Raw genomic sequence first — 21,416 nt, 5'->3', positions numbered from 1 at the left:
GGAATGAAATGACTACTAGATCTTAATCACTATATCTGGAAAAGACAATTTAACCACCTTGAACTTTAATAATGTAAAATACAGTTCCAGGAAAAACCATAACCAGCTTCAAAAAATTAAGGCCATTCAATCATTCATTCCCTTAATAGCCTATCCCTTTCCACATTTTCTGCATCCTCTGCTTCTCCAAACAATCCGTTCAATAAACATAATAGCCCAGAAGTAAAATAATTAAAATCCCAACTTGTTCTCTAATCTCTGTTTAAACATGGTGATAATCTCAATCAGATCAGAATCTGGTTCATTTCGATTTCTGAATAAGTGAATACAGACTCTGGCACTTCATCTCTCCAACCAATCCAAGACCCTTTGACAAGATGCCAGCCAAGTTAACTTACCTTGAACAATTACCAGATACACCAGATAAAGTCTTACCTACTCCTTACTAAACAAGAATAGAGATTTAACATAATTCCCTTTTATGAGGCCACACTGTTGCCTGTACTGAGCTGCTAAAGCCTCAAATTTAATATTATGCCTGAAGTTCAAAGCCATTCTTTCCCTATTTGCCACGTAACAGAAACAGCTGCTGTTCATTAATTTGCCTGCCCAAACCATTCAGAGCTCCGTGATTTTGATTTACTGTGTCCATTGTCTGAAATTCTCTCCTCCTTACCTCATCTCCAATACTTGAACCTCATCCACAAACCTCAAGATGCCAAGAAGATGTAATAATTTGATTACAAACATAATATAGACCACCACTACGAAAGAAGCTTTACATTTATAGTAGGAAGAAATTATTATTTTTGAATGATCCTGTTGCCTGCAGAAAAGATTAGCACTGGGGCTGCAACGTGTAAAAAGAGTAGTACAGGTGCACAACCTTTTATCCGAAATTCCAAATAACGAAAAGCTCCCAAAAGCAGACATTTTTTCGGTCCTTGTAGAAAGGTCCTTGAAGACGTTCACCGAGGGCGGCCCGCAGAGGTGACAGCGGAACCTCCGGTCGGTCCTCGAAGAAAGGGGAACTAAATCTCCATTCATAAAAGAGAAGGCGAGGGTATATTGCGCGGGAGGGTTAATAATTGACAATCTGCTGCTGCCTGCCCGCTGAGTTAAAAAGTTCCCACGGTAGACTCACGATACACAGTGTATCGTGAGTCTTGCGTGGGAACTTTTTAACTCAGCGGGCAGGCAGCAGCAGATTGTCGCTCCCTTCAGTTTCACCCCACCTACGCCCCTCTGCTCCTGTAGGGGCAGAAGCTGATGGTGTGCAAGGTACGTCTTGTTCTTGGGATGGCGCAGCTCGGGCTGTGGGCGAACTGCCACTTGTCGCCGTAGCGGCCCATCGGGGAGCAGATTCCTCTGGAGTTGGAGGGGGAGGGGGGTATTGTGCTGTTTGATCGCCCCCTGCTATCCCAGGGACAGGGAGACACAGCGGCTTTTGAGAATGGTGGGCAATCACTTCCAAAGTTCTGCCCACAGTCAGTACACCTCTCCTACACTTGTCTCCCGCACTAAGATCATCTCGCAGAGAATGATCCCAGCCTAACCCTCCCTATTCTCTCCTATTCTGCAAGAAAAAACTACACTGAAGACTCAAACTCGCGATCGAGTAACTACCGGGATCGAGGCGCAAACTCGCGATCTTGCGGATATGAGCCGAGCACTCTACCACTGAGCCAGCCGTTAAAATCTACGCTAAAAATCTTTCATTCCGAAAGCCGAAAAATTCGGAATTACGAAAAATGTCTGTTCCCAAGGCTTTCGGACAAAAGGTTGTGCACCTGGTACAGGCAGATACTTCTCTTTATAACTATATAAGAGCATTGAAGACTACAGTAAAACTCCGATAATCTGTCAAAGATTGTTCTGAATTCCCAATGGTTCAGCATCTGTTATCTGGGATCCAATTAGCAGTCTTCCTTTAAACTCCATTTTCTTTGATCCCATTAAAATATACAGGTTCTGTATACCGTATACCATTTAACATCAATTGGCTCACTGGAAAATGTATTGTATTATCGTGCATTATCAAAAAGTGAATTAAAAGTGTGTTGGGATTTTACTAAGAATAACATTCTGTAGTCTGGAAAACCTGTCCATCCAGTACCATTAAAATTGTTAGGTGCTGTCTTATTGGAGTTTTACTGTAATTTGCATAGGTGGTCATGTCACACATGCTTCTAATTCAAATCCTTTATTGGTGAACTTTACCTTGCATTTATCTCCCAATGTTATCTCGACTCAACTCATTTTTAAAGTGAGAGTGTCTGCCACAATCGAATTTCAGTATTTGAGTCTTCAGCACCTGAACTGTATTTCAGGAAAGAGTCATTGTCGATAGGAACAAGGAGAGGGAACAAGAGAAAATTGGAAAAGAGGGTGGGAAAATAACGTGAATCGTACTTCTTTGCAACAATCTGATTTTTGTTATAGGCGAAATGCACATGTTTTTTTTTTTTAATTGTATATTTATAAGCATTCCAATGTTAAACGAAGAAAATAATTTGTGACATCTTATGGGCCTGTCCCACTTAGGCGACTTTTTAGGCGACTGCAGGAGACTATGCAGTCGCTGCATGGTCGTCACATGTTCGCGGGTGGTTGCCGGGGAGTCGCTTTCATGGTCCTGTGGAGTTCCCGCATTCTGGGAACTAGTTGCAGCCTAATTATGGCCGATGTGAATTTTTCAACATGTTGAAAAATTAGCTGCGACTAGAATGAAGCCGCCATGGAGAGGAGCGAGTATTCTCAAGCCGCAGGTGGATCGCCAGGAGGTCCTAGTGGGTTGCCAGGAGTTCGAAGGTTCTCGTTGGTTGGAGCCAGTGCTGACAGGTGAAATTTCATTGGCTCATTGGGGGGAAAAAAGGTAAGCAACAGTTTTCAGAACCAAGGATAACCGAACGGTAATGTTAAATGTCACAGCCATGTATCTCTGGCTTCTTAAAAGTTGTCTCCCCTCCTACTCCCCCCCCCCCCCTTTTAAAGGACTTACTGTCCACTGTGCTTTAGCCATCTTTTTTACTGCGCCAACCTTCCTGTTCATCGCGGTGTGTGTCTGTGTCAGTGTCACCTTGGCTTTGCACCATGTGAATTTTTTAGAGAGTGCTCCCCCCGCTTGCCCTGTCACCCGCCTGCATTGTGTGCGCGTGTGTTCTAATTCAGATCACTTTTGTTCCTTGATGATCGCCATTCCAGTTCGTGGTTTTTCAGGCGACTGCCGGCAACTTGAGTCCCCGGCAGACCGCTGAAAAATCGCCTAGGTGGGAAGCCCCATTAGGCTTAAAGCTTAAAGATGGATGCTCCAGGAAGCAGAGAATTTCCTGGAATTAACAACAACCAAAAATTGAAATGAACAAATGTGAATAATCAAACTCAGCTCCACAATTTAATATTGTTAGCTGAGCACTTTTACCATTTGTCCAGAAGCGTGTTACTATTTAAAGAACTAGAATATGAACATAATCTTCTCAAGGTGAAAATGATTATATTCATATAGAGTAAAAACTATGACGGCCAAACATTGGCGTTCAATAATCTGAGGTGGCAAAGGACCCAATCCAAAGAAGTGCCAAATTTCTTCATAGCTGGACCTCAAGGAAAAAAGGCAGCTAACAAAGGTATCACAAAAGTCAATTTAAATTATTGATTGAAACTCTGTAGCACCTCATCAAAATGTATTTTACTCCAAGCAGTTTCACTTGTCAGTGAAAGATTTCAAACACATAGTCTTAGATATGTATCATAGTCCACAAAACAAATTCAATATTTTTATTTAAGAAAGAACTGCAGATGCTGGAAAATTGAAGGTGCACAAAAATGCTGGAGAAACTCAGCGGGTGCAGCAGCATCTATGGAGTGAAGGAAATAGGCAATGTTTCGGCTCGAAACGTTGCCTATTTCCTTCGCTCCATAGATGCTGCTGCACCCGCTGAGTTTCTCCAGAATTTTTGTGTACCTTCAATATTTCTTTTGCCTTACTACTGACAATAAAGACCACCACTGTCCTCAAGTTTATATCAAAACTTTCTAATCATCTACAAGAGAGAGGCACTTTGTTTTGCAGTTCACCATTAAACATTGCTATGAAGCATTGCTATGTTCTCTGCATATACATCATGCTAAGTTCCTGCAGCACCATCTGTCACAAAAGGCTAGAAAACTGGTGCAGTAGAATCTCATTGCTCCACTTTATAGCTGTTTGAGAAAAGTCAAATGGACAAATTATGAAAGTGTTGTCAACCCGTTATTTTCGTTGTTTTTAACAAAATAGCTATCAAATAAATAACAAACGAGAAAGTGAAATTGCTCTGGCTCTGTTAGGTTCTGTTTTCAGTTCAATGAACTGCTATTTGTTCCCCATGTGTAAGTGAAAATAAGAATGACATTACATGGCCTAGAGCAAGACTTTGGCGAGTTCTTGTATTTTCCTGGTCCTTTGACCTATATTCAAACAATGCCAATTAATTCCAATTATATAAAATAGGAGAGAAAATATAGTACACAACGGAATAAACAATTCCAATACCAATTCAAATCCAATTACTGCAATATTTAAAGATAAAATAATATGCCAAATTTGAATAAATCAGTACATATGATGAAACAATAGTTTACTTGCGCAGGCGAGAATAGTTAGAAATACTGGGACTGATTCAGCAACCATTATAAAGCTACTTCCTGCTACCTAGGGTAAAGCTTCAAAATGGAATGAAAATTAAAAAGAATTTCAGATGACGAACAGGCTGAAATAAAAACAGAAAATGCTGGAAATCCCAGCAGGTCAGGCAGCATCTGTGGAAAAAAGAATAGTCAATGTTCCAGATCAGCAATCTCTTGTCAGAAGTTGGGAAAGGGAGATGCAAGTTAGTTTTCAGTAGGAGAAATTGTGGAGCAGATATATGTACAACAAAGTGAATGTACTCCACAGATCAGTTAGCATCTGTGCAGACAAAGGGTGTATACACTGGCATTTAGAAGCATAAGAGGGGATCTTATTGAACCATATAAGGTTATTGAGGGATTGGACAAGCTAGAGGCAGGAAACATGTTCCGGATGTTGGGGGAGTCCAGAACCAGGGGCCACAGTTTAAGAATAAGGGGTGGACCATTTAGAAACATAGAAAATAGGTGCAGGAGGAGGCCATTCATTGCAATCATGGCTGATCGTCCCCCATCAATAACCCGTGCCTTCTCTCCATATCCCTTGACTCCACTAGCCCCTAGAGCTCTATCTAACTCTCTCTTAAATCCATCCAGTGATTTTGCCTCCACTGCCCTCTGTGGCAGAGAATCCCACAAATTCACAACTCTCTGGGTGAAAAAGTTTTCTCACCTCAGTCTTAAATGGCCTCCCCTTTATTCTAAGCTGAGGGGACAATCTGATAGAATCCAATTGGGGGAGGCAGTGGAGGCCAATTCTCTGGAAGCTTTCAAGAGAGAGTTAGATAGAGCTCTTAAAGATAGCGGAGTCAAGGGATATGGGAAGAAGGCAGGAACGGGGTACTGATTGTGGATGATCAGCCATGATCACAGTGAATGGCTGTGCTGGCTCGAAGCGCCAAATGGCCTACTTCTGCACCCATTGTCTATTGTCAGCATTTTAAATTGAAATCTCTAAATCAGGACTGCAGTGAGAAGATGAAAGATTTATAGCACGTGTTCTTTAGTAACATGTCAGTTTCATTGTTGAACTCAATTAAGGCGCATGTTGCAATCAAAAGCGCTTGAACAATTGTTTGGGAAGAAAGCCAAACTGTAAGAAAGACGACTGCGTGTACGTGTGTGTGTAGGCTGGTAGCTGAGGGGACAATCTGATAGAATACAATTGGGGGAGGGAATGGGAAAGATAAACAACTACAGAAGAAAACAAGGTGGACAGGTGAGTGTGTTTGGGAGAATGCCAGGGCTATGGGTTATATGAGATTGGAAAATTCAATGTTCATACCATTCGGCAAGTGGAATGTGAGATGTTGTTCTTCCAATTTACATTTAGCTTCTCAGTAACAATGGTGAGGGCCGAGGATAGGCAGCATGGTGTCGGAGTGGGAAAGAGAGTTAACATAACATGTGATCGATGGCTCAAGATGGCCACTGCTGAAGGAGTCCAGGCACTTTGCAAAAGAGTCACTCAGTCTACACTTGGTTTCACCAATGTAGAAGTGGCAACATCGCAACTACATATGTAATTCACCATGAAGAAGTGATGGGATGGGTGTTGTATCTACTACAATAACTGGGATAAATTCCAGATGATAAGCAGCAGTGGTTGGGGAGGGATGAGCTTACCAGGGGGTCATGAAGTAAAAAGCCAGCGAAAAGCAGAAAGTGGGAGAAAGGGCAAGTGTAAACAATGGTGGGATTATGTTTGATAACCCCATCACTTCCAACCTGGTCTACGGCGTTCAGTGCTTATAATGCGGCTTTCCAACATTGGAGAAACCAAGTATAGACTAAGCAACCACATTGCAGAGCGCTGTCTGCAGGGTGGGAGATTGCAACCTTCACGTGGTCCGCCCTCTTTCAACCTGGCGTGCACATTCAAATAAGATCAAACAGAACAAGTTGCCGTACAACTTTAGGCTGTGCACGCCATACGCAAGAAGAAGAAGCACTGTCTGCCACAGCCATCTTGAGCTTTTAACTCTCCATCCCACTCCCATGCCAATCAGGCTGTCCTTAGCCTGCTCCATTGGTACAAAGAGGCTAAATGCAAATTGGAAGAACAACATCCACTTGGGTAGCTTACAGCCCAATGGAATGAATATTGAATTTACCAATTTGAAGTAACCCGCACCAGTCTTCTGCTCCCTAACACACTCACTTGTCCACCTTTTTTTGTTCACCTATCACATTCCCTCCCTCCACTGGATTTCATCTGTCTAATTTCACCAATCACCTAACAATCTCCCACACACCACTCCATCTAGTATATTAGCAATTGTTCTCCTTCCTCCTCAGACCCGAGGCAGCGTCTTGGCCTAAAAATTGATTTATATCCTTAGCCTCGAGAGATGCTACTTAACCCACTGCATTCTTCCAGGATCTAATTTTTAGTCCAGATTCCAACATCTGCATTCTATTTCATCTTCATACTTATGGTTTTCATTTTACTTCTTTTTAATTGTAACATGGAAACATTTGAGTTTGTCTGCTTGAAGTGTGACTGACAGAATATGTGGAATGAAGAATATTTTATATATACCAGAAATCCAGGTCAGTGTTGATTAGCATAAAGTTGTACACTAGTTAATTATACACAAATTTACAAAGACAAGAACATGACATGACATAAAACATATTGGCCCAGTTTTTATTACAGATAGAAAGTTACTCACCATGGACCTCAATTAAAGCAATGCAAAATGTTTTAGCAGACTCCAGAGCATAGATTTCCTCAAATACAATGTCACTTTGAATTTGGAACTATTTATAGGATATGTGTTGCATCTTGTACTGGGAGAGGCAGGAGGCAGGTGTATCAGTCAACCATATTGAACAATGCAGCAGGTAAAAGGTGAGGATTATAATTCATACTATTAGCATTTGCAGAAATCCAAAGATTGGAAATACGTATAGGATTAAGTGAGGAACTGAAATACCGCAAGCTTTGACAAATTCAGTCAACCAACTTTTAAAATCATTTGAGAGATCGAGTCATCACTTCAGCAGTAGATTTTTTTTTTTAAAAGACTAGTAAGTTGCTTAGCAGCATTTGGATTTAGTAAGTCACTAAAAGCTCCATAATTCATAATTGAGTAAAGCTTAACATTTTTCTTTTTTTTTTAAATAGTGAAACGGTGCAGTTGATGGAAGAGATGGGTATCACTGACAGCATTTGCTGGATTCCAGCTTTAACTGCACAGATGTTGCTCTCAATGAAAACTGTAGGCAGACATTTTCCAGTGTTACTCCACAAATTACAGGCCAGTATCTTTTTTTCCCCCAACTTACTTTAGCGATTGCTTCCTTTAAAACCCACAAAACCAAATGTATTTGTTTATAGAGTGTTCAATTAAGAAGTTGGAATGATTCAGCTCCAATAAATGTGAGCAGCAGAGATTGGATTAAGCCCGCCTTGAAGCATTCAACACATAGGAAGTGTCTGCTCCACATAAAATGGTTGTAATATTTAAAGTATGAATCAACTGACACTCCAAAGGTAGTATTCTGAATTTAACAATTTATTGCTTAAGTATTAGGCACTTACATTATAAACAAAATGGAATCGAGATGTATTCCTTAGAAAAATACATTAAACTACATTCTCCTGCAAAATTCATTCAAATCATACAACTGAAGTTATATCATTGGATCTCAATATCCATTAAACTGGCAATATAATTTGCCAAAGTTATAATGAAATTAAGAATGATATAAGTTAATGCTAAAATTAAGTTTTGATTGGCAGGTATTTCAAAACTCATCCTACGAGCGATTTAAATCATGCAACTCTGTCTTGTGACACACAGTAGTTTCCATATTAATCTATATATATTTTACTGATCTTCAGATGCAGGAAATAATCACTTTACAATACAACAAAATCCCACATTACCATAATTAGGTACAGCTTTAATAAAAGAAACAAGCTTCAAAACTGAAATTATGTGTTACACTGCCATTCAGTGGTAAAACTAAATACTACAGCACCAATGCAATACAACACATCAATGCCAGTAACTGAAGATAGACATAAAATGCTGGGGTAAATCAGCGGGACAGGCAGCATTTCTGGAGAGAAGGAATGGGTGACTTTTCGGGTCGGGACCCTTCGTCAGACTGCACCTGAAACATCACCCATTTCTTTTCACTAGACATGCTGCCTGTCCTGCTGAGTTACTCCAGCATTTTGTGTGCATCTTCGATGTAAACCAGCACCTGAAGTTCCTTCCTACACAATGCAAATAACCGCCCCCATTTAGCTACTCTTGTATCTAAAGAAACACGGGCATAAGCTGTCTTTTTTGTTATAGCTTCTCTCCAATTCTATCCAGCGTGGTTTCTTACTTGCAAAGCAATCCTTTTAGTTTCCATACACTTTAGATGACTTACCTTTGCACTCCTGCACGATGCTGTGTGCTTCATCTGGCAAACAGGAGACCTTCAAATTAACAAAACGTGCTAGTATTTCCAATCCTTTATCATTGCTCAGGCCACTTTGCACCAAAATGAGGAATTTATTCCCTGCAAAACATTTGAGTTTAATGAGTGTTTATCTGTAGGATTTAATAATGTAATTCGTAAGACTAATTAGAATCAAGATTCAATAACGACCAGGATGATTTGAGATTTTCAGAGATAAACAGGAACCTGCCTTTCCTATGTCAGTCAAATGGTAATTCTCAGCTTGATTCTCATTTCATCAGGCGGGAAAGGTACCTAATGCTCAGCCAGATTTGATCTTCGAATGGACTCTAGTCCTCAACAGAAAATCTCACAGACAAATAGAAATAATAAATCAATTCCCCAAATACTCCCATGGTAGCAGAAGATTGTAACTCTAATTTCACATTCCTGCAGGTTAATTGCATCTTTTATTTGCCAATTATAAATTAACTTGAAATTCCTGCACAAATTATCCACCTGCTTATTTCATTTGTACCTGTTGTGGGACCTGGCATAAACATCTGTGTCTTCTGGTCCTATACTCTCCCACTAGTGAAACACATCTGCACATCCACTTTATCTAAGCTTTTCATTATTCAGTGAATTTCAATGAAATTCCTCCCTCATCGTTCTAAACTCCAGCAAGTACAGTGCCAAAGCCGTCAAGCGTTAACCCAATCATCCCCGGGATAATTCTCGTAAACCTTCTCTGGACCCTGTCCAATGCCAGCATATCCCTCCTCAGATATGCGGGCCAACACTATTCGCAATACAGCAAACGTGGTCAGATCAGTACCCTATAAAGCCTCAACATTACATCCCTGCTTTTATTTTCTAGTCCTTTTGAAATGAATGCTAAAATATAAAAGCAGAGATGTAATGCTGAGGCATTTTAAGGTACTGGCCAGACTGCTTTTGGAGTACTTGTTTCTCTCTCATGATCATAATTCTGTGCTGCATTACCTCCTATTGGTTTGGTGCCACATACTGAATATCTGAATATAGTATCTCAAATGGGGTTTGATCACTAATAAATTCTAAATTGTTAGTCTTAATGGCTCCGAACTTATTGCTAAAATACATGACACTAACAGTATTTATAAATTTGAGGGCAACTCATTTTGGTAAAATTTAAAATCCAGACTTTATTAAGATGCACGTTTTATTTGGTACAATAAAATGTCGCTAAATGCTGGAGTAGCACAACGGGTGAAGCAGCATGCCTGGAAAACATGGATAGATGTTTTGGGTTGGGACCCTTCTTCAGACTGATGGCAGAAGTGGGGTGGGGGAAAGGTACCTAATGGCAGCAGCGAAAGGCAGCCACCAGACCTCGGAGCGGCAGCGGTAGCAGTAATCGGGAGCTCACAGGTTCCGGTGCTCCCGCGATAACAGCTACGTCCTCTGGACTGGAGGGCCGCAGCTTCGGCGGGTTCGACTACCCTGGGCCGCGAGGTTGAAACCGGCCCGTTCGCGGAGCTTGGATTCAGCCGCGGGACTGACATTACTTACCATCACCCGGCGGGGTCACAACATCCGAAGCCTGGATCGCCTCGGCGCAGAGGGAGAATAAGAAGGAAAGAGACAAATACTTAAGCCTTCCATCACAGTGGGGAGTATTCAACTCACTGTGGTGGATGTTAATTTGTGTTTTTTGTGTGTTTTTGTCATTTTTTACTATATGTAGGACTGTAAGGCAACAAAATTTCGTATTGAATGACAATAAAGGCTACTTTGACTTTGACTTGAAGGTAGAAGCTAGACCAATGGAGGTCTTCAGATTTTCTCCCCTTAAGTAGTTTAAACAAATAATAGATTACAGCACTGAAAATTCTTAGAAATGTTGAGTCTCATTGATCAGGATTTAACTGCTGGAGACTTCTACATATTTTCTTGAACATCCCTGTGCAATTCACATTAAAAAAAAAGACTAGACACTAGAAATCATGAACTTCGAAACATAAACCAATGGAAACCATCAGCAGGTCAGGCAGCATCCAGGGAATGAAAATAAGAAAATTGTCACTTCAGGTCAATCACCCTTCATCAGAACTGCGAGATAGATAAAAGCAAGCTCAATGCAAGTTGTAGAGTAGGTGGGGAGGGCAGTGGAGAATGATTAGAATCTGCTCTCATCGTCACTCCTTCTGGACAGAGCAAAGTCAGAATTCTGCTTTTTCCCCTTCCACTCCACCAGCCTCTACAACACATGGACCGTTCTTTGCCATTTCTACCTAGATTCCCCCACCAGGGCAGCACAGTGCCACAGCAGTAGAGTTGCTGCCTCACAGCGCCAGTGACCCATGTTCGATCCCGACTACGGGAACTAACTTTGTGGAGTTTGTACATTCTCCCTGCGAGCATGTGGGTTTTCTCTGGGTGCTCCGATTTCCGCCCACATTCCAAAGACGTGCAAGTTGGTAGGTTAAATGGCTTCTTTAAACTGCTCCAAGTGTGTGAAATAGAACTAGTGTACTGGTGATCGCTATTCGGCACGGATTTGATGGGCTGAAGGGACTGTTTCCACGTTATATCTCCAAACTGAACTAACCATATGTGTATGAAGGAACTGCAGATGCTGGTTTAAACCGAAGATAGACACAAAAAGCTGGATTAACTCAGCGGGTCAGGCAGCATCTCTGGAGAAAACAAATAGGTGACGTTTCAAGTCGAGACCCTACTTCAGACGAAGAGTCAGGGTAAAGGTAAATAGAGATTTAGATGGTGATATAAAGAGATATAGAACAAATGATTAAACGATATGCAAAAAAAAGTAACGATGATAAAGGGAACAGGCCATTGTTAGCTGTAGCATGGGTGAAAAGAAGTTAGAGACAATGAGACTGAACAAGACAGCTTTGAAGCTGGTACAACAACTTGGAAGGATGGAGGGAGAGAGAGGTTGCAAGGGCTACGTGAAGTTAGAGAAATCAATAATCAGACGGTGGGTTGTAAGATTCCCAAGCGAAATACGAGGTGCTGTTCCTCCAAACTAAACATATCATCCCTTCAGCATTCCTGGCGCACTGTTTCCATTACACCTGCCTAGTTCACTCTTCTATCCCCATCAACTGTTAATCAACCACACTGATGCAAAGCCAAGATGGCACACCAATGCCTCAACTTCCTGAGGAGACCGAATAAATCCAGCATGTCTTCAGTGACTCTTACAAGCTTCTACAGATGCGCCATCAAAGGCATTCTGTTGGGTTGGATTACAGCTTGGTTTGGGAATAACTCTTCCCAATCCCGCAATAAATTGCAGAGGGTTGTAGATGTAGCCCAGTCCATCAAACACATCAGATTTCCCATCAATGACACCATCGGCATTTCACTCACGCTCCCTCGGAAAAGCAGCCAACATAATGACAGACGTCCCAAACTGATCATTCCTTCTTCTCTCTACTCCCATCTGGCAGAAGATACAGAAGCTTTAAATAATACAGCACCTGATTCACGTGGTTTACTCTTTTGTGGTGATCCATGTATTGCAGACCAGTGAAGTGGAAGGAACTGCACCTATAATCCCTTAATCATAATTTCAACATTTTCGTTGTTTAAACATTATCTTTAATAGTTGGAAGTTTGGTGTGGCCAAGTCAGAAGAAAAAGTGAAACATTGATTTTTTTGATTTTTTTTCTTAAAGGTTCCAGTTTGGAAGTGCTGGAAATTATAAGATACAAAAACAATTACGTCAGGATAATCAATTAATTAATTGATTGATTGATTAATTAAATGATAATTCAGTTACCTGTTCCTTCGCTCCATAGATGCTGCCTCACCCGCTGAGTTTCTCCAGCATTTTTGTCTACCTACGTTAGGAATAAAATCTCATTACCTGCTACTGCTTCAGATATGCTCCTATCTCTGCTGGTGATCAGAACACGACATTGAACATCAAAACACTTTAGTACCCAGTTGTCCCAAACATCATCAAGGATCAAAAGTGACCTGAATTAGAATAGAAATGGAAAAATTTAGGGCACGTAAAGTGATTCATAGCCAATTCATTTCTTGAAGATATGTCAATTATTAATTACAATATGAAAAGAGTTTTAACTAATGTACATTGACGTCTAGCTTCTGTAGTAGAAACAAAGAACTGCAGATGCTGGTTTACAAAAAAAGAGACAAAGTGCTAGAGTGGCAAGTCAGGCAGCATCCCTGGAGGTGACACTTCGGGTCATGACCCTTCTTCAGACTGACCCATCGGATGAAAGAAGGGTCCCCACCCAAAACATCACCCATCCATGTGCTCGAGGGATGCTGCCTGACTTGCTGAGTTACTCCAGCATGTTGCACCTTGGTTTATATTTAATATCAGTATGAAACTGTTCTACATATTGAAATAGGCTAAGGCTACCCAGTGCCCCCCCCCCCCAAAAATCACATGCAACAAAAATTCAATATACTAAACCAAGAAAAGGCCTCCCAACCAAACCACAGAGACATGTTTACTTTTCGTATGGTAATTTTCTAGGTCAGAGTATTAAGCTCCAATTATGAGTTAGCGGTTGTATGTATGACGATCCAAAGTCAAAACTTTCATTCACAAATCAGCTTGCCCACTTTCATCTCATGGGTTTTTATTCGACCCGAAACGTCACCGATTCCTTCTCTCCAGAGATGCTGCCTGTTCCGCTGAGCTATTCCAGCAATTTGTGTCTATCTCCCATTAAAATAAGGTGAGATAAGCAACTACCGTATCAAACTCTTCTCCAATCTGATTGTGACAACCTGATATCTGTTTGCACAAGGCATGTGAACATTATTCTAAACAGTGAGAATTTCATGTACAAAACAATTTAATCAGATTATCTGAATTAAATAAACACAAATTAAGATTACATTATGTCACCTGCATCGCCACTTTCACCGTGATAATCTTTCCCTTCAGTTTCTTGCACAATCTTCTTGAGTCAAATGTATAAAGTTATTTTGAACAAAATACATCAGATTTGAACATGTTTTCACACTGAGAATAAAAAGTTTTACTTTGCTTACCGAGGATATTTACGTGCCATGAAGAAACGGAGTCGGTCCCTGGCTTCTTCAATGTTTAGAGGTGGATTTAGGTAAGTCTGGGATCCTTGATTAAATCGACTGCAAAGATTCTGTAGTATAACCAGAATACCAGCGCGATCTTGCTTTCCAACGGCTACCCAGTGTACTCCTCCGGGAAAACATTCTGTCAAAATACAACCCAGAATGAATGAATCAAACAGAGACACAGACACTACAGATGCTGTCAGTCCGGATGCAGGGTCTTGACCTGCAAAGTCAACCAAACCTTTGTAAAAGTAAATTATACTTGAGCAGACTATGGAACAAATTTCTCATCCCAGCAAATGAAAGCTCCAGACTACAAACATCCAACATTCAAGGCAGCTTCTGTCACATTTACTGACATTCAGAACTTGGAAGACCACATTGAGATAAAGATAGAGCCAAAGTCCAAATTACCCACAGTAGTAACTCAAAATGTTTAGAAGATACCGCAGTCATTGTTTCAGATAGCTGAAATATACATTACACAATGCAGCTTTCTGTACCCTGATAATCTCACACTGGGTTAACAGGACAGTGAGTAGACAAAACCACGTGAACATTTTGTGGTAATTTCATTCAGATGCCAGGAGGGGTGAGAGCAGGTGAGGAGAATCAGGTGGTTAAGGTGCAAAAATGCAGCCTCCTGAATGTTCATATCAGGCACCATCACATTTGAGAAACTTGTATCTTAAAAGTGACTTAAAAGTGTAAAACATGATAAAAGCAGAGATAGAAATTTCCCTGGGGTAACTGCCAAGGTGATATTTTTTGTATTATATACCAGAACCTTATATACTTGTCAGAATCCATTAATCTGTATATTTTTCATCCCTGTACAATAAACTGATAATAAAATTATTTATAAAATTATGAATATGTTTTGGTAGTTATAAACCTGAAGGACACAGCTTTAGAGTGAAACAAAGGAACAGATACACCCGTGGGCACCATGTACCACATAAACAAATGTCTACAAGTAGTGAGCAGATCTTTTTTTGCAGTGTCCTGCTGATACAACTGCATCCTCCCTGTGTCTTTAGCCTCTGGCTCAATCACTTCACCACCTGCTATATCTCTTTCTCAATTAACAAAAAATTATGGAAGAAACATAGAGTTAATCGAGCAGAGATATCTAGACACCAGAATCGGCATTTCAATCGTCTTCTTTACTTCATTGATTCCTTCACATAGATGAACAGAAACCCCCCTTGAGGGTTCTCTGGTTCATTAGTGTCAAGAGATGGGGAGCAATGAATAACCTTTAACATTAAAAGACATACCGTAATATAAAGGAAACAAGGTAATTTCCACATACCTGACATTAACACAACCATATAAACAGTTGCTGTTTTAATATACTGGAATATTCAAGAAATAAAATCCCTTTGGATTAATTAAACAGCATGTATATAAATGTGGCTTGTTTTTACCACATGCATATGTAAGCTTGAAAAACGTACAACTCTATCAACTACTTGCTTGACAACATGGTTAAAGGAGATGAATTGAGTTACTTTGATCAAAAAAAGAACTGGTTATTTGCCTAATACAGCAATAACCTAAATAAATTTCAGAGAACATTTTGAATACTTCTTATCCAATCCTTAAGAGGTTCATAGTATTAGAACAATTAACATCTCTTAATTTGAGATCTTCCATTGTCAAAAGTATGAAATATGTAAATGAGGCTTCCATGCAGTCCCTCATTTTCTTGGTATAAAGGCTTTGAGTGACAAATTAAAATTGTCATTATCGTGCATCAGCTTGTACAGAACAAATTTGTGCTTAGTGTCAATACATTAAAATCAATTTTGTACCAATGAACCAATGTCAAAGCAAAGAATTGAACTTCCATTTCTAAACTCTTTACTACTTGTGTGGGTAGAAAAAACTGCATTTTCAACCATTCAATAATAGTGTCCTCCATAATGTTTGGGATAAAGACCCATCATTTATTCACCTCTGTACTCCACAATTTGAGATTTGTAATAGAAAAAAAATACATGTGGTTATAGTGCACGTTGCCAGATTTTAATAAAGGCAATTTTTATACATTTTTGTTTCACCATGTAGAAATTACAGCAGTGTTTATACATAGTCCCCCCCATTTCAGGGCACCATGATGTTTGGGACACCAGCAATGTCATGGAAATGAAAGTAGTCATGTTTAGTATTTTGTTGCATATCCTTTGCATGCAATGACTGCTTGAAGTCTGCAATTCATGGACATCACCAGTTGCTGGGTGTCTTCCCTGGTGATGCTCTGCCAGGCCTGTAATGCAGCCATCTTTAGCTTATGCTTGTTTTGGGGGCTAGTCCCCTTCAGTTTTCTCTTCAGCATATAAAAGGCATGCCTAATTGGGTTCGGATCGGGTGATTGGCTGGGCCACTCAAGAATTTATCATATTTTAGCATTGAAAACACTCCTTTGTTGCTTTAGCAGTATGTTTGGGATCATTGTCTTGCTGTAGAATGAACTGCTGGCCAATGAGTTTTGAGGCATTTGTTTGAATTTGAGCAGATAGGATGTGTCTATAAGTTTCAGAATTCATTATGCTACTTCCAACAGCAGTTGTATCATCAATGAAGATAAGTGAGCCAGTACCTTCAGCAGCCATAAATGCCCTCGCCATAACACCCCCACCAACGTGTTTCACAGATGAGGTGGTATGCTTTGGATCTTGGGCAGTTCCTTCTCTCCTCCATACGTTGCTCTTGACATCATTCTGATCCACGTTAATCTTCGTCTCATCTGTCCACGAGACCTTTTTCCAGAACTGTGGTTGTTCTTTTAAGTACTTCTTGGCAAACTGTAACCTGCCATCCTATATTTGCGGCTAAACAGTGGTTTGCATCTTGCAGTGTAGCCTCTGTATTTCTGTTCATGAAGTCTTCTGCAGACAGTGATCATTGACAAATCCACACCTGACCCCTGAAGAATGTTTCTGATCTGTCGGACAGGTGTTTGGAGATTTTTCTATATTATAGAGAGAATTCTTCTGTCATCAACTGTGGAGGTCTTCCTTGGCCTGCCAGTCCCTTTGCAATTAGTAAGCTCACCAGTGCACTCTTTCTTCTTAATGATGTTCCAAACAGTTGATTTTGGTACGCCTAAAGTTTGGCTGATGTCTCTAACAGTTTTATTCTTGTTTCTCAGTATCATAATGGTTTTCTTTGACTTTCATTGGCACAACTTTAGTCCTCATTTTGATAAACCTGCAATAAAAGTTTCCAAAGGTGATGGAAGGACTGGAGGAGAGATTAGGTGCTGAGAGCTCTCTTATACCTGCATTAAGGAGGTAATTAAACATACCTGAGCAATTACAAACGTATCTATGAAGCCATTTGTGTCCCAATTGTGCCCTGTTTTTGGGTAAAATTGTATGTATAAACACAGTTTCACTGTAATTTCTGCATATGGTGAACCAAAAATGTAGGAGAAAGGTGCTTGCCTTTAATAAAATGTGACATACCTGTGCAAACTTTAACCATGTGTCCCATGTGCCCTTTTTTTCTATTACAAATCTCAAATTTGTGCATGAGTACAGAGGCAATTGCCTTTAATAAATAAATGACATGTTATTTTTTTGTCCCAAACATTATACAGAGGCAAATAAATAAATGATGGGTTTTTGTCCCAAACATTATGGAGGGTACTGCATGTGTTCGACCAATACACAAGGACACAATGATCTAAGATTTGATGCATACATAACGTAAAGGAGACTCACAAAGGATGCTCACAATTTTGGATGTAAGATTAACCAACAGAAGAGAGTGGAAAACAAAGAGTATGAAAGTTCTCAGGAACAACGATACTGACCAGATATAACTCTGTGATTGCGTAAAGCTTCAGCTGCTAAAACTGACTTGCCACAACCTGCCATGCCACATAAGGTGATCCAGCCAGGCTCCATTTCCAAGTTAAACAATTCATTTCTGATAGTTTGCAGAAGCTCTGGACGATCAACAAACACGACAGGACGTTGGGGTACACCACCTTCACAAAGTACTGTTTGAACTGTGGGAAAAGAAAAGTACAAGACAATTACAATTCTTTGCACAAAATACTAATGAACAAAAATTAGCTGTTCAATTCAATTCAATCCATTGTTTTCACTTTTAGCATTGGATAGAGTATGCAAAATTAGCCTCATAGTTATGTGGATAGTTCAGATTCATAACACAATCTGGTTAGTTCATAAATTACTTGAACAAGAGAAGTAGAAAGTCAGGGTGGTTACTTCTAAACCCAATATAAAAAGTATTCTGCTGAAGGTTCTTAAAATAAAATTTCAGAAGCTTTATATGGGATTGTGTAACAAATCATTTCCAAGAGGGATACTAATTCAAGGAACAATTTATTAAAGGTTAACTGACAGCGAAGAAAAGATGAATGAAAAATAAATGCAAGTGAAACCTTAAAGTAGGAAAGTGACTGTCATTATTTATCATGATGTTCAATGTACAAATTGTGTTGTTAAAAATACACCAACAATATAAGCAGAGAGAGCCCACAGCCAAAAAAAAGGCTAAGAGTACCCAATATTGACTGATAAAACACTTTCACGTCAGAATATTTTTCTTCATTACAATTATATTTCCAAGACTCCTCGGAGGCAATGGCTTCTGAGGCATGCAGACAAGTAATGTACTGGGTTCAATCCTCGGTGTATAGGGAATTAAATAATTTCTACCAGGCTAACTGTGGGAGCAATGCAGTTGTACTTTTCTCTAGATCTTCTCAGCCTTTAGGCAGAAATGGAAAAGCTTTGCAGTTACTACAGATACAAATGCATGACTCCCACTGAAGATCACCCGAGGACAGATCAGTCCACTGATTCTAACATTGTCGCTGATAATCACGGTTTCTACATGGAAGCCTGCACATGAAACAAAGCACAGAAGAGCTGGCTGTGTCAACAGATTAAGTCATAACTGCATAGAGCAATGGAATGGGCCAGTCAGCCCTTCATGCCCATGCAGACCAGCGTCTACCCAACTATATTAATCCTGTCTTCCAGTAATTGGCCCTTTGCATCTATGCCTGGGCATGTGCTCATCTTCAATGCTGTCAGCATTCTGCTTCTCCCAAGTACTACCAAGTATTATAAGTGCTCACACCGTCTGGGTGAAAAAGGTCCCTTCTTCAATATTCTCCAAATTTCTTAGCCCTTATCCAAAATCCATGTGCACTAGTTTTATCCAGCTCTGATTTTGGGGAATGGTTTCCTGCTGTGAACCTATCTACACTCCTTCACTCTACGGGAAAAGGGCCCAGCCTCTCCTCATAATTGAGATGCTGCATCCCAGGAAACATCCTGGTGGACCCCCTCTGCACCCTATCCAGCGTCATCATATCTTTTCTCTGGTGTAGTGACTAGAGCTACACATAGTATTCCAACTGAAGTCTCAGGAAGATTTTATAACATTGGAGCATAACCTCCCTACCTTTGTAAGCAATGCCCAGACATATGAAGACCAGCGTTCCATATGCTACATAATGCGCTGTCATCTTCAAGGATCTTTGGACATACACCAAAGACCCCCCAATTCTCAATATTCCTTACAATCCCTCCATTATGCTTTTTTCTTGCCTTATTAGTGCTCCTAAAAAACTATCACCTCATATTTATCCCAATTAAACTGCATTATGTAATCTACTCTTCACACTAATGCTACCGATCCTAGTTTAATCTGCAAACTTACTGAATATGCCTCCTACATCCACATCCAAATTATTCATGGTTATTACATAAAAGTAACCCTCTATTTTCAATGATTTTGTAACATATTCCATCTTTAAGATACTAGTTAAATGTACACCATTCTTAGCCACCTGGAATGACCAAAGATAAAGAAATGTCAAAACAAGGCAAAAAAAAAAGGCCCCTTAACAGTCAATTCTGTAAGTGTTGCACAAGACAATGGAATTCATCAAAAAATGAGAGGCCCCGACATATCAGACATACTTCAACCAAGTACAGTGAAGGAATCTCGAGAATAATAAGTAATAGATAGACTGTGAACCATGTTCGTTTCAGCACTTAATGCAAATCCAAGACTAAAGCAACACACTGCAGATTTCTGCTTCCACTGCCCAGCAAGAAAAAAGATTTTCAACAACTTTCTAATCCACCTACATATCACTTAAAATCTATGGATACTAACCGATTGGTATTTTCCATGATGCAAGGTTAGCACCCTAATGTAATAAAACTACTTGTTGCAGGTCCAAATTTAAAAGTAATACAATGCCCCAATTACATTTCACATTTTTCCTTTCTTTTATGTGCAGTTTCTCGACTTGTTTTTCCTTTTGTCTCTGACTCAAAATCCATTGCTCATTATTTCCTGTTTTCTTGCAACTAACTGTCTCTTAATGTAAATAAAAAGACTAGTCAAAGAAATTATGTTTGAATAGCCTAACAAAATGTGGACTAATGTGTAAAGTGACCACTGGTCAAATGTTATTAAATTTTCTCCGTAATTGATGTCCACCTACCAGCCCGGCAGGGTGTCATTTTCATGGAGTGCAGAAAATGAAATTAAGTATTAAGCAATGCTGGAACAAAACCCACAATGACTGCAACACTGCAACTATATCCTCCAAGGGATGCCACTTTAGTGATTACTTCAGATCTATTTAACAACTGCAATCATTAGCAAATGCACTGAGAATTACATAGCCACCCTTCAACGTAGCACTGAATATTAATCATCCTCCAAATAAATTGTGTTACCTCACCCCCTTGAAAGGATTGAGAAACTACAAGGTGGTTTCCAGAGATAATTTTGTGGCGTAGCGAAGCAAACACAATTTTTTGATGTAACAGCACCACAATAAAAGAATAATACAGGCAACCCCCACATTGCATCTCCTCAGGTAACGGAAATGTAACCGTACAAAATTCACCGTCCACTACTCATCATTTGAGATATGGCATATAATTCACTCTCACCCCCCCACCCCCACTCCTTGTGACGTAGGGGTCACCTGTGTACATAACTATTAAAGACACAAACGTTTACAAAAAACATACTAACCATAAGGAGTCAAACCGTCTATGGAACTTTTATTTGAGGTTGATATGATTGGAAGGCCATCTTGAAGAAGACCAGCGAGTTCCTTATAGCCTTCATTCAGCAATGCATTGTAGAAAGATATGACAGCATAATTATCCTTCTGAAGTATCAGGTCAATAAGTAAAGCAGCCCGTTCTTTTTGTGTGGCCTAAAAGAAAAAAGTGAA

The 21,416-nt window shown here is 40.0% G+C and overlaps 1 protein-coding gene across 2 annotated transcripts in view; it reads right to left on the bottom strand.

Moving 5' to 3' along the window:
* Nucleotides 1-21,416, bottom strand: part of apaf1 (apoptotic peptidase activating factor 1) — a 92,470-nt gene that overhangs the window by 61,777 nt on the left and 9,277 nt on the right. For both annotated transcript variants that reach the window (XM_055652960.1, XM_055652961.1), the window contains exons 3-7: nucleotides 21,212-21,398; nucleotides 17,988-18,185; nucleotides 14,120-14,303; nucleotides 12,954-13,066; nucleotides 9,061-9,192 (exon numbers count right to left, since the gene is read on the bottom strand). In XM_055652960.1, the coding sequence (XP_055508935.1) occupies nucleotides 9,061-9,192; nucleotides 12,954-13,066; nucleotides 14,120-14,303; nucleotides 17,988-18,185; nucleotides 21,212-21,398 (814 nt within the window). The remainder of the gene's footprint in view (nucleotides 1-9,060; nucleotides 9,193-12,953; nucleotides 13,067-14,119; nucleotides 14,304-17,987; nucleotides 18,186-21,211; nucleotides 21,399-21,416) is intronic.

The sequence above is a fragment of the Leucoraja erinacea genome, chromosome 22 (assembly GCF_028641065.1).
Source record: "Leucoraja erinacea ecotype New England chromosome 22, Leri_hhj_1, whole genome shotgun sequence".
NCBI lineage: Eukaryota > Metazoa > Chordata > Chondrichthyes > Rajiformes > Rajidae > Leucoraja > Leucoraja erinaceus.
The sequence above is the reverse complement of the archived record's forward strand: the minus strand, read 5'-3'. Positions and strand labels throughout refer to the sequence as shown.